General features: G+C 40.0%; 1 protein-coding gene across 1 annotated transcript in view; it reads left to right on the forward strand.

The window, feature by feature from the left end:
• ryr2a (ryanodine receptor 2a (cardiac)) overlaps positions 1-15,648 on the forward strand; it is a 551,531-nt gene that overhangs the window by 436,617 nt on the left and 99,266 nt on the right. The window contains exons 74-77 of the mRNA XM_060830792.1: positions 3,396-3,508; positions 8,439-8,535; positions 10,212-10,318; positions 11,730-11,781. Coding sequence (XP_060686775.1) covers positions 3,396-3,508; positions 8,439-8,535; positions 10,212-10,318; positions 11,730-11,781 — 369 coding nt within the window. The remainder of the gene's footprint in view (positions 1-3,395; positions 3,509-8,438; positions 8,536-10,211; positions 10,319-11,729; positions 11,782-15,648) is intronic.

The following is a 15,648-nucleotide window of genomic DNA, read 5'->3' on the forward strand; positions in this document are numbered from 1 at the left end:
TGTAACTCTATACTGTGTCAGTATGGGAGTTTTGTAAAGGTCTCATCAGCCTTGTTTGGTGGGGATGTTGTTTCTCTCCCAGCAGCCATCGTTATTTAGCCTGAGGACCTTGGAATAAGGCACAAACATTGAGTTTGCTAGCATGCATGCAGAATGACATTGCCCAGATCTCCAAGACCTGGCACAACTGGTCACACAGTCACAACTGCACATTGACGGAGCAGAAGCCTTTATGTTTGATGAACTTGGCAGGTTGGTGATAGGGTGCTTTCAAAGCAAAATCTATAGAGCCCTGCATATGGGGGAAGCCAGCGATGTTTGATAATCTGACTGAGTACCCAGAATACCTGACTGCTCGTCACAGAGGGAAGATATAAACTGGTGTAACATGGAGAAATGGCATCAGTGACATCCCAGGCCCACCCCCGAGCCAAGGATTGAAAGACCAGTGTTGGAGACTGCATGTGAGCTCAAGTTCTGCAGATGACATGGCTCAGTGACAATGAAAGAGTCATTTGACTGCACTAAGGACTAATGTCCTCTGACTTTCAGACATAGCCATTTATTAGATTAGATTAGATTCCCTACAGTGTGGAAACAGGCCCTTCGGCCCAACCAGTCCACACCAACCCTCCAAAGGGTAACCCACCCAGACCCATTTCCCCTCTGACTAATGCACCTAGCACTATGGGCAATTTAGCATAGCCAATTCACCTGACTTGCACATCTTTGACTGGTGCTATGAGGCAGCAGTGCTAACCACTGAGCCGCCATGCCACTCAAAGTTAGAGCATGTGCAGTATGTTTGTCCATAAGCTGCTGGCATATGCTGTAGGTATGACATTGAGGTAGCATTGGCCTATGCAGCAATATATCTACCTCCTTGATAGTTGCATGCTCTGAGCAGTGACATAGTGCCTGCCTTTTTCTCTGCAAGCAATACCAATGCAGTCCAAAGAGACTGGCAGCCTGTAAATCGGAACATTGGAACCGACACACTAAAAATCAATGAAAGCCAGAGAACCTGATAATCTCTGAGTTAGTGCAAAATGAGCGAGAATGAAGAAAGTAAATGAAGAGTCAAAATATGCACCTTGTATGGATGTATGAGGTGCATGTGTGTCCCTATAATTTGGCAGAAGCAAGTGCAAGTCATAGTTCCCTGAGCTGCAAAGTACTGGGGGGCTGAACTGGTATGAAAGTTGGTCAGAATACAGCTATGGCGATGTGGTGAGACTGCTGGTTTGGTGATGTCCGTTGGCATGGACATAGAGTGAAAGAAGATGGTGTCCAGGGAAATGGTGGTGAACATCGAGTTGTCATAAATCCTGAAGAAGCATTAAACATCTGCCGCCAGGTAACCGCTCTGACTGTTATGTCAGAAACTGATGCTGCCTAGTTTATTGAGGAAAGAGAGGAGAATTGAAAACTGAATAGAAATGAGGGGAGGTCACTGAAATGGAGTAAGATAGTCCCTGTTCATTAGTGAGATTTAGAAATTTATAAATGAGTGTTTCATCCTTTAAGGGAAAAATTGGTAATTATTCTTTTTGATGTTAAGAATCTTATTTTTCCATTCTCAACGTATTGTTCCAACTTTCTCGTTATTTCCCCGTGCCACTCAGGTACCCACTAAATCCAATGGTGTAGAATTCTGTGTGTTGCAGTTTTGATGCAACTTTTTTGTTTTTGCTCACAGGATGCGAGTGATGCCGACTAGTCCAGCATTTATTACCTGCTCCTAATCAAGGGTCTATCTCATTGCAGTAGGTTTTGACGTGTGTGTGTGTGTGTGTGTGTGTGTGTGTGTGTGTGTGTGTGTGTGTGTGTGTGTGTGTGTGTGTGTGTGTGTGTGTGTGTGTGGTAGGACAGTAGAGGACTGCAAATTTCCTCCTCCGAAGAACATTAGTATACTATGTGGGTTTATACAATAATCCACACTGGTTACATTGATTTTTAGTCCAGCTTTTGCTTAATACCAGATTTTTCTTATTGAATTCAAATTTAGCTGTCTATGATAGATGGATTTAAACCCATGTTCCTAGAACATTAACCTGGTGTTCTGGATTACTAGTCGGCTGAGATTACCATATAAATGAGGAAGGCCAATCAGTTCATAAACTTGAAATGATTCTCCATTCCCTCCATTGCTATGTCTAGTTGTTCCTTGCATTATTGCAAGGGTCACATCACTCTGCCTGGTCTTCGCTTCCCAAGATTCACCTTCAATCTCTGATTCCAAATGCAAACAGTTGTACCAGAGTCAGAGGGTTAGGGGTAAAATGGGAGCAGTGTCTGACCCAACATGATTCTCATCCACTTCCCATTACACGCCACTCTTCTCCAGGGTGTTGTGGGACTTATAGAAATGTAAGGCTTATCAATGATAATGTCACTTAGACCTCAATAACATTTTCACGTGTGACTATGCACTTGGGAGCTAATGCTGGCTCTGCAGGGGAAACCTGGCACCATTCAGGAACAGACCTTGGAAGTTACCAAAAAGGTAAATAAATGTAGTATTTTAGTGTATTATTGGGGCTTAGGAGTAGTAAGGGTGTTCCTTCATGCTACAAGGAAACGTCAGGTCTCCACTACTCTATATTTCTCTGCTTCTCTAATGATCTGCTACTAAGTTTCTGTTTAGCTCCCCACATTCAGACCCCACCCCCATCCCTGGCAATGCTTATGCCTCAAGAGCCCTAGTTCTGTTGAGGAATCATTCTTTTTTGATCCTCACATCATTCAACCTGAGTTGGTGAAATCAGATTGCAGTGAGGTCCATTGATTCGATCTCTGTTGGTATAGCTCTGCAGATGCATCACTGCCCAGGTTGCATACTTGCTCCAGGCTGGGGCTCTAGACTTGATCACTTCCTCATTAAGAATAATTTCCTTATTGCAGAATTAAAATTTCCTTTTACAAGTTTGAACATAGAGTCATAGAGATGTATAGCATGGAAACAGACCCTTCGGTCTATGCTCTGTTTCCATCGTTTAGCTTGCATTAGCAGAGCCTAGATTAAACCCACCCACATTATTTGCCATTGTGTAAATTCCTGTAGGTCTAGCTGTAAACCCGAAATCATTTAAGTTACACATTATTGAACCCATTGTAAAGCTGCTGTCTTAACATTTGAGTAACGTAATAGCAAATGGGGAAAAAAATTGTATCAGTGCATAACGTATGTTAATGTCTGATAGTATGATTTCAAATGGGCTTTGCCTTCAAACCTTAAAATACCAGTCAACCCTTGTACAATCTCATTGTCGTGAACGTGATGAGAATAAATTCCAGAATTGGTTAGACTAACGATGACTGAACCATTTTTGTCACAAGTGGTCTCACAATTGTAATGGTAAGCCTGAGGTTTGCATTTCTATCTTATGCATTAGGTGGAGCATCCCCAGAGATCTAAAAAGGCTGTCTGGCACAAACTGCTGTCAAAACAACGTAAACGGGCAGTTGTGGCCTGCTTCCGGATGGCACCGCTCTATAATTTACCACGGTAGGAACTAACTCTTTTCTCACTATAGTTAATAAACCCGTAACAAGCATTTATTCCTTCCCACGCATGCATCAGCTTGTCCTTGTTACAGCATCAGAGGAAAAATCCTATTCATGTCTTTCCTGTCACACCCCTTCAAAGTACGTGGAAATTTCCAGAAAGATCATCTCTCAGTTGCTGAAACTCAAGAGGAAACAGGCCCAACTTCTGCAATGTCTCCTCATTAATCTGATGAACCTCCATTGCACTCCCACTGTGGCAATATGTACGCCTTTAGATAAGGTGACCAAAACTGTATTAAATATCTAGGTGTGGGCTCACCAAAGTTTTATGCAACTGCATCAAGACATGTTTACTCCTGTACTTAGTGTGACGATACTATGGCTCTAAGAGGTGCATTTTGTCTTCGTTTCTTTTCTAAAGAAAGTTTGAGGCAGAGGTGTCGAGCAGTCTAGCTCATTGCTAATAGAGTAAACAACTTGTGAGGCATTGGGGCTTTTCAAAAAAAAAATTGGAACAATAGTAGCAGCATGAATGTTTGGGGCCAAGCTCCCACAGAACCAGGATTTTTAGTTTTAGCTTTCAGCAGTTGCTGGGGTCCTAACGCTGGATGTGGAAACTCTTATTCCTCTCTCTGTTCCAGCTAAAAGCTAGGGTTCTCTTCCTGATGCTAGCATTGTATATGAGATAATCATTTTTGTTGAATTTGCCTTTGCCAAACATGTGTTTATGGGATGCTACTGTATTGGAATAGTTAATTAATAATAGTTAATATATCTATTATTTTGTTAAGCATTTCAATAGAGTTACAGTGAAACCAATTATTTTATTTGTGTTTAGTCTGTATTTTAACTGTAGTGTAAAAATAAAGTGTGTTTTGTTTAACATCAAGTAGTTTGATCAATCAAGTTGGATCTGGAATGCAATACCTTGCACTTAACTTGAAATAAGAATGGTTAGGGTCTCAGCTCTCTTTTTAATAAATTTTGAACGGGTTCGGCCTGGTTCATAACATTAGATACCATACATTTGTCTTCTTTACTGCCTACTGCACTTCCTTGCTTACTTTCAATGACTGGGATACAAGGATACCCAAAACTCGTAGAACCTATTAACTTTATTCTTTACTTTTTATTATTTACTACTTTTTATTTGCTATCTTTAACTCTAAACACACCACATCTGTTGACTCTTGTTTATCTCTGCAACAAGCAGCATCCTCAAAAGTTCCAACACATTTGTCAAACATGATTTCCCTTCATAAAGCCATGTTGACTCTATTCAATCACATTGTTATTTTCTAAGTATCCAGTTATCACACCCTTTATAATAGATTACATCATTTTCCTAATGACTGACATCAAACTAATAGGTCTGTATTTCTTGCTTTCTCTTTACCTGTCATGTTAAATAATTTGCTACTCTGCAGGAACTTTTTCAGAATCTTTAAAGTTTTGAAATATAATCCATTATCCCTGTAGCCACCACCTCCAATACTCTTGGGCGTAGCTCATCTGGTCTAGGGAATTTATCAATGCTAAATATAATTCATTTTTAAAAATGACCCCAAACTAATACTAATTTATTTCAGGAGACAGGATTTGGACAATGGTGCATTTGCCAAGTGGGATCTTTTATATGATGTAACTGGGAAAAGTGCTGAGTATGGTACTGGAGAGGTCTACTCTGAAGGTGTCAAAGACATAGTTAAAGGAGGAATGTGGTTTTAAAAGTGAAGGTATTCATTCTTCTAATAGGACTGCTTATATCTGGCAAGATGCATCATATAGACAGGTTGAGTCACTCAGCAAAGACTACACACTCGGTATCAGGTGGTAGTGCACATGGAGTGTCTCTGCCTTTCTACATGCTGCTCGAGCACATCACCCAAGCTGCTTTGACATTGCTGTGCAAATTCTGGGGGAATGTTGCTCTCCCGACTGTCAGGTACACTTTACTCATATTTACTTGGCTGGCATTGTACCCTGGTCACGAGTGCAGCTTATAAAGCCAGATGAAAGCAAAAACTGACAGTGGAACGTGTTGTTTATTTTTTGTAAATGAAATTGATGGCAGGCTATCGTCTGAACTTTTATGAAACACCTGGCAGATCCTGGAATCTTCGGAGGCTGCATGACAAACCATTATATTTCACTGCAGATCAACTTGATATTGCTGTCACCAGCAGCACCATTAGGCAAATGGGATATTGGCATTATCTTCATGTAGCAACAGGATTAGGTCATTTAGCTGCTTAAGCATATTCCACTATTCAGTGAGATCATGGTTGACCTCTAGCTTAACTCTGTCTACCTACCTTAATTGGTTCAGTAACCCTTAGTACCCTTACCCAACAAACTCTCAGTTCTGAGATTTTCTGTTGACCTCAACAACATTTTGAGAAGATAGTGCTAGATTTTCACTTCCCTTTTCTATGATATCACCCATTAACAACTGAGCTCTTCCATATTAAGCTGACCTTCAGCCTTTATCTCCAGCCTTTTTAGCTGACTTACCTATTTAAGTGCCAATTTTTGAAGCTCAGACTCTCTCTCTCTTTCTTTCCCTTCTGCTAGAGCCATTCATTCTTTTTCTTTCCCTTCTGCTTTCAACTGTAACTCAAAGTGTTTAATTTCTGCTGCCCTTTCCTTATCTCTTGCCTCTAACTCTATTTTAAGGTTCTGGTCCTATGTTCATGACTTGCCTAATAGAGGAAATAGTTTCTCTTATCCACCTTATCAATTACTTTAAAATGTCACAAAGCTGGTCCTTTTTTTTAAAAGCTGTTCCTTTTCTCAAGGATACTGTGCCCTTGGTTTTTCTCAGAGGGGTCTAAAACAGTCCGGGTTCTGATTCAACTGGTTCAGTACAGAGATGAAAGGGTTTACTGAGAGGCTTTTTTTTTGTTTATACGTAAACAGCTGAGACTTTAGGCCACAGCTTTCATATTTTAGAAGTAAACTGGATAATGAAAGGGGAGTGGTCAGTCCTGGAAGCTGAATTCTTGTTGTTAGTTCAGTTCAGCAGTGGGTTGTGTGGAAACAGGCTGCTAGACTCTCTCTCCTTCTGCCCTTCTAACATCAACCTGTAAGCCTCTGTTTCATTTTTACTGTGTTTAAGAGGTTTGTTTATCGGGACTGTTGCACTTTTTCGGAACAGCATAATTAAGTCTAGTTTGAATAGACTGAGTTCTGTGGGTATTCTATATTCTGTTCTTTGTGTTTCATTCTGTAATTTTGTGAATAAATTTTTGTCTGTTTTAAAACCTGGTAGTCAACCTAGCTTACCTACTTCGAGTAATTTTCACTGTACACTTACCAAACTGAATAGCAAAGTTACAGTCTGGGCTGCCTGCTTAAGAATGTTTTGAGTGGTCTGGCCTGGTCCGTAACAAGTGATATTAAACATTTCAATGAGATCAACCACTAATCTCCTATACTAAGGGGGTATGAAAGCCTAGTCAATACATCATTTAAAACTTCTATCATTCTGTTATAAACTTTCTTCTGCCAATATGTCCTTTCTGAGATATAACACCAAGAAATGAATTTGGTTCGTGATATTAACTTTAAACTAAAGAGAACAACAACAGATCCCCCCTCCTAGATGTCACATTGGAACGAACCATTAATGGAGAACTGCAGACCAGCGTCTACAGGAAAGCAACACACAGACCAGATACTCAACTACAGGAGCAATCATCCCAACGTCCACAAACGGAGCTGCATCAGGACATTATTTAAACGGGCCACAACACACTGCAGCTCCCAGGACCTATAAGCAGCAGAAGAAAAATGCCGAAACAGCATATTCAAGAACGACAGGTACCCGATAAACACAGTCCACCGATTTTTAAACATAAACCCAAATAAGCAGACACAACACACCAAGAGACTCTAGCCACACTATCATGCATCAAAGGGATCTCAGAGATGACTACCAGACTACTCTGATCTCTTGGTATCATGGTAGCCTACAAACCTACCAACACACTGAAACAGCTACTGATGAACCTAAAGAAGCCTGTACCAACAACCAGCAAAAAGAATGTCATTTACAAAATATCCTGCAAGGACTGCAACAAACACTACATCGGACAGACAGGCCGGAAACTAGCCACCAGGATACACGAGCATCAACTAGCCATCACTAGCATCCTTACACACAGACGAAGAAGGACACCACTTTGTCTGGGACAATGCATCCATCCTAGGACAGGCTAATCAGAGACAAGCACAGGAATAGAGGCCTGGCATTCAAACTGGAACTCCTCCAGTAAACATATCGATTTGGATCCCTTTTACCAAACTCTGAGAAAAAGAATCGGAAATGATATCACCCACCTTAACAGACCAAGACACATGAATCGAAAGCAGGACAGAACACCAACGCTTCACTGGAGGCTCACTGATGGCGTTACCTAGCGTGTTGATGAAATATCTGAGGACAAACCTACCAGCATGCAAGCTTATAACTTGCATCTCAACCTGAGCTACAAATCTTCTCAAAAATCACATTAATTTTAAGTGCTGCTGAATATTATTTCTCAAGGGTTTTTGTTATTGTGACATATTTTACAAGAAGAAAAAAATTGTTATTTTGAAAATTGTTGTAAAGATAGGAACCTATGTTTATTAACAGAGATTCAGATGAGAGATTAGAAGCCAATTCATGTTGGTATAGATATCCTTATATGTTTTGTTATTAAAATGCCCTAATCCGATTGAGGTAGATGAAAAAAATCTAAGTTGAGATTGGAAATGATCCGATATTGCCCTAACAAATGGCAATGACTGATAGGACAGTGTTATAACCTGGACTTCAGCTTGCAACATAATCAGTTTAACATTATGCAGAGACTGATATAGCCCTAATGTAACACGCAAAACAAATAATGCGCCGTAATTGTCATTGTTGTATGTCCCTTCAGGCACCGAGCTGTCAATCTCTTCCTTCAAGGCTATGAAAAATCCTGGATTGAAACTGAGGAACATTATTTCGAAGATAAGCTAATAGAGGATATAGCTGTGAGTTATATTTTGTTCTTGACCTTTGTGCAGTTTAATTTCTGAGGATACTATTAGGGTAGTGGAAATGTAAAACAGTGTTCTTAATTTCATACCTTTGCTTTTTCCGTTCCACCAGGATAGCTAATACATCATCACTTAACAGTCTGTTACATATGCCATCTTTCATTGCTCTGTTTGAAGTGGACAATGAATGCAATGATTTATTTGTGGTTGATTTCTTTGTACTTTCTTTCAGCAAAGAAGGTAATCCATTTCAAAGAAAAGAGTGCCTTTGTTAAGATGGTAGAATGAGGAATATCAGTGTTAGTTATTTATAAGCAAAGGAGAAAATGTAGTTCTTGTTAAATTGCATTGATTAGACAAGGTTAAAGTTGTCAATTTTCCATGATGTGGAAGTGCCAGTGTTGGACTCGGGTGGACAAAGTTACAAATCACACAACACCAGGTTATAGTCCAACAGATTTATTTGAAAGTACAAGCTTTCAGGTAGCTACCTGACAAAAGAGAAGCACTCCAAAACCTTGTACTTTCAAATACACCTGTTGGACTATAACGTGTTGTGTGATTTGTAACTTTGTCAGTTTTCCACATTCGTTATGTTACATGGGTGCACCAGCATTCATTGAAAAACCACGTGCCTTTCACACTTCCCATTCTGAAATCTGACATATAAACATAGCAACAAGTTTCACTTTTGTGGTGTCATACAATATAAAGAAGTATATCAGGTACCTCATCACTTGGAATAATAAAATGACTTCACATGATATCAACAAATGGCTGATTAGATAGGACGTTCTGAGTGTGGTACTGAAGGCTTATGCTCCAAACCAGCCCGGTCCCTAGCCGGATGTTCCCATGCACCCAAAATGCTGGTGTCTATCCAACAGAAGTGGTTCAATGTGATAGCTCTCCTTCAACTAAGACCATGAGAAATAGGAACAGGAGTAGACCTGCTCCACTATTCAGGATCATGGCTGATCTGACTTTCCTCAAGCATAGTTTCCTGCCCTTTCCCCTTAACCCTTGATTCCCCACTGGTCAAGAATCTCTCTGACTCAGCCTTAAATATACAGAAGCATTCAGTCCTGTAATTTAATTTCTTAATTTCTTACTTCCTTAAGGATAACTCAGGATGGCCATTAAATGCTATCAGGTCAATTCAGTCCCAAGAAGGAATAATAAATAATAGACACTGTTACAGGAAAGGGAAGCTGAAGTAGTGGTGATGTATTGATTAAAGCCATATGAAGAGCAAATGTTGGAAATTTGATTTAAAATATATAAAACAATGAGCACATTGCAGAGGGAACACATTGTCAAGGGTTTGACTTTATTTTCATGTTTGAATCGCAGCAGTTTGTTCACTTCATATATGTTGATTAATCTACTATTTGTTCTTAGTCTTGTTGTTGGTGCCTGTTTGAGACCTGGAAAACAAACTGTATAACTCAAAAAGAAAATAGCAAGGCTAATTTGTACCTTTGCAGTTATTTGAGGTGGTACATTCTGAACAAATAACTGATTGTATTATGCAACTTATTTCACTGAAAATTGTATTGTAAATATTAAGGCTTTTGTTAGACAATCTGTACCATCTATGATTGTATTTAGTGTCATAATGTTCCTAATGAAATTTCAGTTTAGATATAACTTTATCTGTATTCCTTTAGAAACCAGGGGAGGAAAAACCGGTGGAAGAAGAGGAGGGAACCAGGCGCCTTGACCCTCTTCACCAACTCATTCTTCTTTTCAGTCGGACAGCTTTAACTGAAAAATGGTAGGATTCAATTAATATAACTTGCTTTTCTTTGTCTTTGCTTTTCACAAGAGAAGACCAAAAAGCTAAATATAATGAGAGAATAACGTACACAGATGGCCTGAAGTTCATGAAATTGTGGTTCTTCATTTCATTGACATCTAAACTTTACAAATGTGATTCTTTATTCCACTGATACAATGTCTTTACAAACATAAATGTAAATTAAGGTTAACTTCAGAAAATGGTGTATTTAGTTCACATCTGGTTGCAAAAACTAGAAACCTCATTGCAAGTTGAACTCACAATTTGTAATGGGTTGAGATTTTCTGTGTAAGAATTAGCCAAAACTTCATCTTTGGTAATCAACTCCACTTTAACTGACCTTTTAGCTACAGCACATTGGAAATTCCTTGGCACCACTTCCACACAGGTATCTTTGTGTATAAGTAACAATATCACCATACTTCTGTCAACAACACAGGTAAAGAATGGCTTATAGGACACTATGGTTTTATGTGATCTTTTGTTCTGGAGAGTGATTATACTGGCAAAGCGTTAGTTACTGAGAACAGTAAGAATCACTACAATGCGTCTTCCTGTGTAAAATGAAAATGCTAGAGAAACTCAACAAGTCTGGCAGCATTTGTGGAGAGAGAAACAGAGCTAATGTTTTGAATCTAATATGACTCTTTGGAAGTGAAGAGATGTGGATAAATGGTGTGTTCTGCATTGCTGACAAATGTGGGCAGGAACCAGTGAAATGGAGGATTAAATCAGGAACAGATTAGAGAGTGAAGGAATTTAGAGATTAAAAGTAAGGCAGGACAAAAGGCTAAGGGAGTGGTAATGGTTGCAGGGAGGAGACAAAGCACTAATCTAGTGTGTGTGTTAACAGTAGAGCGAAGGTCAGCTTTGGCAGAAAGCTGAACTTAAGGTCAACTCTCTGTTGTCATATGATGGCAGGCTGGGAAAGGAGGACAGCTTCCCTTCACTGAATGATAGTGTTCATTTGAATTTTTACAATAACATGACTTTTATGGTCATTTTTGTCCTGCACATTCTGATTGTTGAGTTCTTCCCCACAGCTTGACAAGGTGAAATTTTAATTCAACATCTTTAGTTTGATTTTTTGTTAACATCTGTACAATGGTTGATAGTATAATTGCCAGCATGGGATTTCTATGGGGCTTCTCCTGATAACTCATACTGACTTCAGTAGGAAACCTGCAAAATGGCATATAAAAAAAGCCATTTCTGTTGATTGTTGATTCAGTCGATGGTGTGCCAAAGTTATGGAGGAAGATCAGGAGAACTCCTTGGGAATTGTAGTCTGTGTCATTTAAACCAAACTACAGCCACTAAAAAAAATGAGGTAATTCAAAAATTATTATATCTTATTACTTAGAGCATTCTCTTATGATTTTCTCAGTAATCTCGAAGAAGATTTCCTCTACATGGCTTATGCTGACATTATGGCAAAGGTAATGATTGAATTACATTTATTAAATTAATTTACTGTAAATTATTTATATAACTGTGTGCTTTGCCTGAAGGCAGATCTTTGGCTTATTTCCTGCCGATGCTGCATCCTGTGCTGTTTTTCTTAGCAGTTTTGATTAGCAATGGTTTGCCATTGCCTTCCTCTCCTCGAAACACACTCAGGTGACAAAAGTAACTTCCAATTCAATCCTCGCCACAAGTAGAGTCAAAACTGGGCTGTTGATGTTCGTCTGAACCACACACCAACATTCAAACTGACTGGGCTGAATGGTCCCAATTCATATAATTGATTGCATTCATTTCCTCTCTTTAAAGTAAAATAGTTTGTGTTAGATAGTTCTTTCAAAGCTATGAAGGGTGAACAGTGGCTTTATTGTTGCTTTATTTTCTCATACAGAATGAAACTTTACAGTAATTCACAATCTGTGATCTTGCTCTCAGCAAGACAACAGAATGTACTTGGTGGGGGAAGGTTGCTGGATGGCTGCAGGTTTCAATAGGCTAGCAGCTCGGGTGATGACCCAGTGGATAAATACTCGTTGAGCTGCAGCCATTGAACCCAGTAAGGAACTAGGTTTTGTTAACAGCCTAATGATGAGCATTTCAAATGCAGTACCGGCAGGGGCAAGGTGGGCAGGCATGGAGATGCTGGAATTATTCACAGAACACTGCTGGTGGCAGGAAAACTGTTTGTGATTAATCTGACAGTAGTAAATTAACAAAACAGACAAGCCACCAATTAGCGATGGGAAGTTCATGCTTAACTGCCCCCTTGCATGTAATTCAAATGCAATTTGACATGATTGAATCTTATCTCCCCCAATTTAGCAAATATCCCAGCTTTCAGTAACCTGCTCAGTGCAAACTGGTCCCTCATCAGTGGCTTTTGTGATTTACGGCGAGAGTCAATTGTATTTTCAGGAGACCGACTCAGTGTGCATTCAAGTGACCTTGGTGATAATTTCTCTTTGTAAAAGTCTACTGAACTGACACTCTGAGGCCAGGGCAGAAATACTGGACCCAAAAATCTAAAGGGGCAACACTCAACTGAGATGCTATCCCTCCAATTTGCTTCATAGATTTGAGCCCCTAAGGAGAAAACTACCAGGATGCTGCTGGCAAAAGGAAGTGAGGTGGTAACAGTATGGGCATCGTCCACCTTGTCCATGTTTATCCTGAAGTATTGGATGCACTACCTCCATCTCAGACCTCATTTGAACTTCTGTGATGGTGAAGGAATCTTCTTGCTGGACTTTGGAATGTCTTTTCATGCTGAAGGCAACAGAAATTCAGAGCCTGGAGATTTAAAGTAGAGTTCTCCTAATAAAGCATGCAAAATGATTTCTAATACTAACATGGGCAGGGTGACCCTTTAAACATGATGTCAGCTCCTGCGTAGCAATTAGGTCATAGAGGCTTCACAGTTGCCTTCTCTCTTTGACACAAGCCAGCAGCAAGTCCATGCCATCTGCATCCATGACTCAACTGCCATGTAATCCAGTTCAGACATCCTAAAAACCTTTGGGTTCACCTCTGATGCCACAGTAATAGGACTAAATCCACCTCAGTGTTTTCAGGTATAATACAATATTCAAAAGGGATAAATGCAAATTATTGCTAAAGGTTCTAGAGTTGGATTTTTCAATACGATGGGCCGGGAGCAATTTGAACCCATTGTTAATAAAAACAAAAGGAAATGGAGACTGTTAAAGTTGAATAATTAGCCAACATCAGTATTTACAGTTGAAGAAAAGGACAACATGCTAGATATTCCAGTGAAGCTAATATTGAGCAGGAACAGTGACTGAGCAAAATTAATGTCAGCAAAATAACAGTAGCCAGAATGTCATGATAACAAAGGGTGACAAATCCAATTAACATGACCAAATTTCAATCTGAAGGTGTTAAAGGAAGTAGCCTGCAAAACTGTAACGTCCAAGGTTTTCTCAGTTTGAGAATCATTCCTTTGGGTTAAAAAGTTGAGCCATGTTATTCTGACAGTGCCAGAGGGAAGGTCCAAGAGCCACATGAGGACAAGAGTGATAATTGAATTTGTAATTCGAGTGCCTGCCAGACTTGGAGGTCTTCAGCAGGCTGGAGCAGTCATGAACTACTGTACTTTCCATTGCTACATCTCAGAAGGATAGGAGTGGAACCAATCTTTACACATGTATGTAAGCATTCCTTGCAGGAAAATGCATTTCAAACATGCACCTTCCTGTTCAACAGCTATTGTTTCAGTCAGATCCTTTTGAATTAAAAGAAAACTCTATTTGAATGTGTTCACAGCTCCGTGGTCATCACACCCTATGATAGAATGGGAACTCAGACCTCCTGGTTCAGCGGTATGGACATTGTCACTGAGCCACTAAATCCTCTTGTTCTTTTTACAAGGGCTCCAGTGAATCCTTGGTTAACATCCACTACTTGCATTATTTAAATGCAGTTAGTGTACAATTAGCAGAGGAGGGACCTTTTATGGCTCAGTGGTAGTGTCCCTACCTCTGGGTCGAGAGACCTGGGTTCAAGTCCCACCTGCTGCAGAGGTGTGTAATAACATCTCTGAACAGATTGATTAGAAAAATAGCTTTAAAAAATGCAATTAGCTGTGGGGGCTCTTGTGATGCAAAGGTAGTGTCCCTACTCTGAGCCCGGAGATCCAGGTTCAACTCTTACCTGCTCCAGAGGTGTGTAATAACATCAGCAAACAGGTTGATTAGAACTATCTAGAATTAGGAATTAGACTGTGTACTAGGAGGAAAGCAGCGCTGGTTTGTATCATAAATGTCCAGGACAGTCTTATACAGCCACAGTCAAGTAACCAGAGGCACTGCAAGGTATGTGCCTGCCAATCCTGAAACTATTACCCCACCCAACCAACCTCCACCAATCCTAACCTATCCCACCGGTCAGTAATCCTGCCATTTCACTCCTGCCCATTGCTCCTTTTCAATTCTTGTCATATTAGCCTGGTGTATACTTAGTGGTGAGAGATGACAATGAAATTTAAAATACAGTTTATTCTATGGAAGCATGTACAATGCAATTGACAAATTGACATCCTAATGAACACCCAAATACTTCCCATTGTGAAACTACAAACTCTCTCTTTTTCTTTTCCTGTTACTTCTATCCCTTCAGCATAGCTAGAGGGAGGCTGCTCATTCTTTTGCTTTAATTACTGGTGATAGCATCCTCGAGGCACATGCCCCCAAAGTCTTTAGTGATGTGCAGTGTCTCTGGAAAGGTTGATAGAACCTTTGTTGTTATTCTGGAATAGTCTTTTTCATCAATGACTGTCAGCATCTATGCCTAGCCACACAGAGTTTGGATGATCCTGCTTCCTCCATTATGGCTCCCTGCTGCTGTCTTCACCTTCAGCATCTGCTCAAGCGCCCACCATGTGGTGACCCAGCTACCTTCACTGAGATGTGTGTGTCTGAGCTGGTGGATGGTACACATGAGCCTTGTGACTGTGTTTCCTCAGAGTCCATGACACTCAAGCTCTTCTTGTAGTGTCCCCGACATCCCACTTGAAAGGTTTGTGCCCAATGAAAGATATGAATTAGAAATGACATGGGGAAAGATTTCAAACTTTTCACTGGGCAGACATCTCTTCAACATAATGATTGTTGCATGATATTTACTTCTATCGCCAGTTAGCTGGGAGGCTCCTATTTTGTTACAATTGTGAAGATTAGAAGAGTATTTTGTTTAGGACTTGCTGAGGGGTGACCTTATAGAAGTTTCTAAAACCATGAAGGGAATGGATAGGATAAATAGATAAAGTTTTTTCCCTGGGGTGTCCAGAACTAGAGGGTGTAGGTTTAGGATGAGAGGGGAAAGAT

The sequence above is a fragment of the Hemiscyllium ocellatum genome, chromosome 10, assembly GCF_020745735.1.
Source record: "Hemiscyllium ocellatum isolate sHemOce1 chromosome 10, sHemOce1.pat.X.cur, whole genome shotgun sequence".
NCBI lineage: Eukaryota > Metazoa > Chordata > Chondrichthyes > Orectolobiformes > Hemiscylliidae > Hemiscyllium > Hemiscyllium ocellatum.